The sequence below is a fragment of the Anguilla rostrata genome, chromosome 13, assembly GCF_018555375.3.
Source record: "Anguilla rostrata isolate EN2019 chromosome 13, ASM1855537v3, whole genome shotgun sequence".
Classification (NCBI taxonomy): Eukaryota; Metazoa; Chordata; class Actinopteri; order Anguilliformes; family Anguillidae; genus Anguilla; species Anguilla rostrata.
In genome coordinates this window covers 20,397,726-20,402,295 of record NC_057945.1, presented here as the reverse complement: position 1 = coordinate 20,402,295, position 4,570 = coordinate 20,397,726, and the positions used below count along the sequence as shown (strand labels likewise).

Below are 4,570 nucleotides of genomic sequence, written 5' to 3'. Positions count from 1 at the left end.
ATGACAAGTAATATTTTCCTTTCTGCACAATATTTGGATATATTTTCTTGCCACTGTCCCAGTTCCCCAGTACCACTGCAGTGCTTTCACTGAAAAAACAAAAACTAAGTCAATCTTAACAAATATTTTTAGTCTCATTACAAGACAAAAATACTTATTTAGACAGACTTTTCGGCAGTGATTTCTTTGTCAAATAATTTATAATTTAAGAATTTGGAAGAAAAGTACTTGTCACATTCTGAAATTGAATCTAGTGGGAATTTTGACAAATCAAGTGCGCAAGCTTGCTTTTTGGGTTCTATAGTCTTAAAGAATTAGTGCACTGGTTGAATCATGGTTTCTTTTTGAGTACATTGGGGTAAGTATATGTTGTCAGTTCCTTCACAACTGAACTGTGATCTCTGAATTTTTTGATGCATTGGCTATTTATTGTTTTCACTGCACTGAGCCAGTGTTTGGTATTCATTTTAAGCTGTTCAATCTTACTGTACATTTCACATGTTCTGATTTATCTCCTCTCAATTAATCACTTCAAAAAAACGTTTTCCATGTTCTGTGATTAGCATGAGCTGTGCCCCTAAACCCTGGTCGTACAACTTCCTAAGCTGTTTAAGCATAGTGCCCTACAAATATCTGTAATGACATAGAATAGTAACTGCCCCATCTTGTTTCACATGGCTTAGGTGGGAGTTTTATTGCTAGGTCTGAACCTTGCTCCTTTATGAAAGCTAACATGATCTATTCTACAAGTACACTTGAGAATAGAATACAGGAAAAGAATAGTATGATTGGCCATTCTGTTATGGGTAATAGTACAGGAACAAGTATAGGAACTGACCTAATCTAAAAATACATGAATGACCTCATTAAATTTCTGCCCGATTGTTTGGCATTGACGAAAACTTTCGGGAAGTCAGTTAAATGGGAATGTGTTACTGTTTTCTTTTTCCTCTCCCTGACAAGCAGCAGTGACCTATTTCCTGTTCAGAATTCTTTAGCTGACAAAACATTGCTGCTGTATGAAAGCATTTACCATGAAATATCTTGATTGGTGAAATATCTTTCTCTCTCACAGGAGGAACAAGCCAACACTCACCTGTCCAGGTACAGGAAGGTGCAGCATGAGATGGAGGAAGCTCAGGAGCGTGCCGACATCGCTGAGTCCCAGGTCAACAAGCTGAGAGCCAAGAGCCGTGATATTGGCAAGGTAGGTTACCATTTAAAAAGAGTTTATTTAATTGAGTTACTGTAAACCAGTGCCAATTTACAAAGTGTAAATGATGAGTAATATGTTCTAAATGCACTGTTAATTTTAGGTGAAAGAAGCTGAATGAGGGATGAAACCAAGACGAGACGCAGTAGCAAGCACTCATACAATATGGACTTCTTGTGAAATGTTCTCATGTAAACTGTAAGTCAATAAAGTTCACTGAGCATTTATATTCTCAACATTTCTAGTACTCTTTATTTTTCTCAAAAAAAATATTAGGGATCTCATTTAAACACTCATTCTTTTTTCTGCTCTGACTTTCCATACAATGACTCTATTGCAGAAATTATTTCTACTGCTTACCTGATACGTGGCACATGGGACAGCTCCTTTCATCCTATAAGTGAACCAAATATTATAGGGATATTAACAACTGAATCAGTCAGGTGATCAATTGACTATTTAAATAATACATTAAATACCTTGAAAGCATTATCCTAAAGATACTGCAACTCGACAATATGAAAAAAAACTTCAGAAAGAAAGAAAATGATCACGCTACAAGAATAGCAGATACACCAAACTGTAATATCAGCATCCCCGAAAAATGTAAAAATCTTTTTACATCATTCAAATTAATATATATGTTAATTGGGAGGATATGACAAGAAGAAGCAGAGATGCTATTTGTTTAATTATTCAGTGTTAATGTTCAATTGCATTTTTTTTCTGCTGTCCAGTAATCTGAACATTTGTGGTCGGACAGGCTGCGCTTTGCAAGCCTGAAGCACTCTCTTAAGTGTATGTCATTTATAGAGAATTCTTCTAGCAATGAGCTCTATAGTGCCACTCAATGGCTTAATCCAGCCAATACTTTAGGACTGGCCTCAGGATGGACTCATATAGACAGATGAAATTGAATTACATAATGTCAAAGTGTTCGGGATTTATTAGCTTTTTGGTAAAAAGCCACACTCGCATGAAAATTCTTTGGCTTTCCTAAATTTATAAGAATTTGTTGGGATCTAATTAGAACAGTTACTTTTTTTATTCTGTCTGCACTCCAAACAAGTCCTTTTCAGTGATTTGGACCTTGGCCTCTTTTGCAAACTTGTTGATTTTGTTCTAGCCCTTAGGCTATGCTATGAGTTATCCCTTACACAGCATTTATATCAAACACTACTGGCTTACCCACAATGCACTGTTTACAGTAGTGCCAAGACATAACTCCTGTTAATTCTGAGTGTATTTTGACTATTGTCAGTTGATTAAAAAATTTTGCTCACTTATTTGAACCACTGATAGCTTGGTAAGGCGTAACTGTGTCTACAACCTATCATACCCCATTCGGGTTGATTTGTCAGTCCATAATTATTTGGATCTCTTTTATACTGTTGCTTCCATTAATTAAACCAGAAACAAAATCAGTTTCAACATGAGCAATGCATTCAATGTTTACATTGATTTATTCAATACATTAATTTTATTATGATCATATAGTAATCCAGAAAACCACAGTAGAGTGTATTTAAAAAATCAGTGGTCCAAACAACCCAATGGAAAAAGCTAAATACTTTGGAGAACTTTGTTTAAACAGCTCACATGTCACAGCAAGTTTATTTCCATATGTGTTATGCTTGTATTATTTAACACTAGTACTGTGAATGGTACAATAAAAGAGTTACTGACAGGCAGACGTAGAGCACCAAATGAACATTGTTACATTAGCAGACACTCTTATCCACTCTTATCTTATAGTGACTTGCACAACCTTTTACATAGCATTTACACTGCATCTATTTACACAGCCAGATATATACTGAAGCAATGTAGGTTAAGTACAGCAATGTCGTACCCTGGAATCAAACCTTCCTTGGTTACAAAGTCGGTTCCTTATCCATTATACTACACTCCCTCCCCAGCAATTACATTTTGAATAGCTATTTAAACTTTTTGTTAATTTCAAAATCAGACTTCTGCAAATCTGACTACTAATTTAATACTTCATTAAACGCTAACACTTCATTAAATCACTATGTTTTTTCAATAGAATTAGATTCCTAACAAGTTCTGCTGCACTCCTAGAAGAAAGGGTTCCAAAATGCTCTTTGGGGTCTCCATAGGGAAATTATATCTAGTTTGAATACATACATGTTTTTGTCGCAGATAATTAATTTTGTCGGCAAATAGCCATGGTATAAGCAAGCAAGTATAGCAAGCGAGTCAGTTGCTTCAATAAGCCCCTTCAGGGTGATGAAGACCCCTCTTGTTCACCTCATATACAGTATCATGGTTTGAATGAATGCTCAATTGTGATTAAATAATAAGTGTGCGTGTGTAGCATTATTATATCATGGAAACCAAAACTCTTCTTACTTTCACAGAATGGCCGTTTTAATATGCCAAACCATAATAGCCGTTAAAACAAGGTTCAACATTTCTCCTCTTTCAAATTTGTTAAAACACAATAATAAATTCTACAAGAAATGGACATGGGAACAGCACCCCAGGTGTGTGTATATCATGAGAACTGCAGAGCTAATCATGTTTTATAATACACACACACACACACACACAGGGGCATGCATTTACAGCTGTGAAATGTTTGCATCCCAAAAAAGTTCACATTAATAATATATTGCAGTACATTCAGTTTCCATAAGGGATCAAAAATTATGCTTTAATCTAAAATCAGCTACTGCATTTCATGCTCAAACATAACCAGACCACACAATTACTCTCAGGGGGGAAAAATGGGTCATTTCAAGTAAAAATTGACTTACTTTAGAATAAAGGTGAACTGTGCAGCAATGGTAAGAGCCGGAGGATCAGTGAGTTCAATATTGAAGGTACATAAAACCCAACTCCACAGTAAAGGTCACATTACATCATGACAAATAGCAGTACTCTGAGTGCATTGCTGAGTGAGCAGCTGCATCAGTATTTCATTTTCGTAGTCCCATCCGACAGATCAAGTTCACCATTTTCATTAAACCTGTGTAAGCACTTAGGTATGTTAGTTCCCAATCTATTTTTGGCTATATCTTCTTACCTAGGGAATAGAGATGCCAAATAATATCATCTAGTATAAAAATAATTAACTGCATCCCTGCAAGCTAAATTCTTGGGAAAACTGACTGAAAAGTGTAGGGTCATACTGTTGAGTTCACTTAGATTCGCCTTTAACAAAATCAATGGATGGTTACAGAACCCAAACACTGCTGTTAAACAGAATCAGCCACATTCTCAAAACATGTGTACGATCAGATTTTATTGCTAGCTGTGCTTACTAATGTTTCCACAAACATTTTTGTTGTGTTAAATTGTTGTGTTAAAGCCCTGACAAAGGCAGCTTGCTGT

At 35.7% G+C, this 4,570-nt stretch overlaps 1 protein-coding gene across 1 annotated transcript in view; it reads left to right on the top strand.

The window, feature by feature from the left end:
• LOC135238330 (myosin-7-like) overlaps positions 1 to 1,449 on the top strand; it is a 7,976-nt gene extending 6,527 nt beyond the window's left edge. The window contains exons 4-5 of the mRNA XM_064306113.1: positions 1,076 to 1,207; positions 1,317 to 1,449. Of these exons, the coding sequence (XP_064162183.1) occupies positions 1,076 to 1,207; positions 1,317 to 1,334 (150 nt within the window). The 3' untranslated portion in view covers positions 1,335 to 1,449. The remainder of the gene's footprint in view (positions 1 to 1,075; positions 1,208 to 1,316) is intronic.
• The last annotated feature ends 3,121 nt before the right edge of the window (positions 1,450 to 4,570 follow it).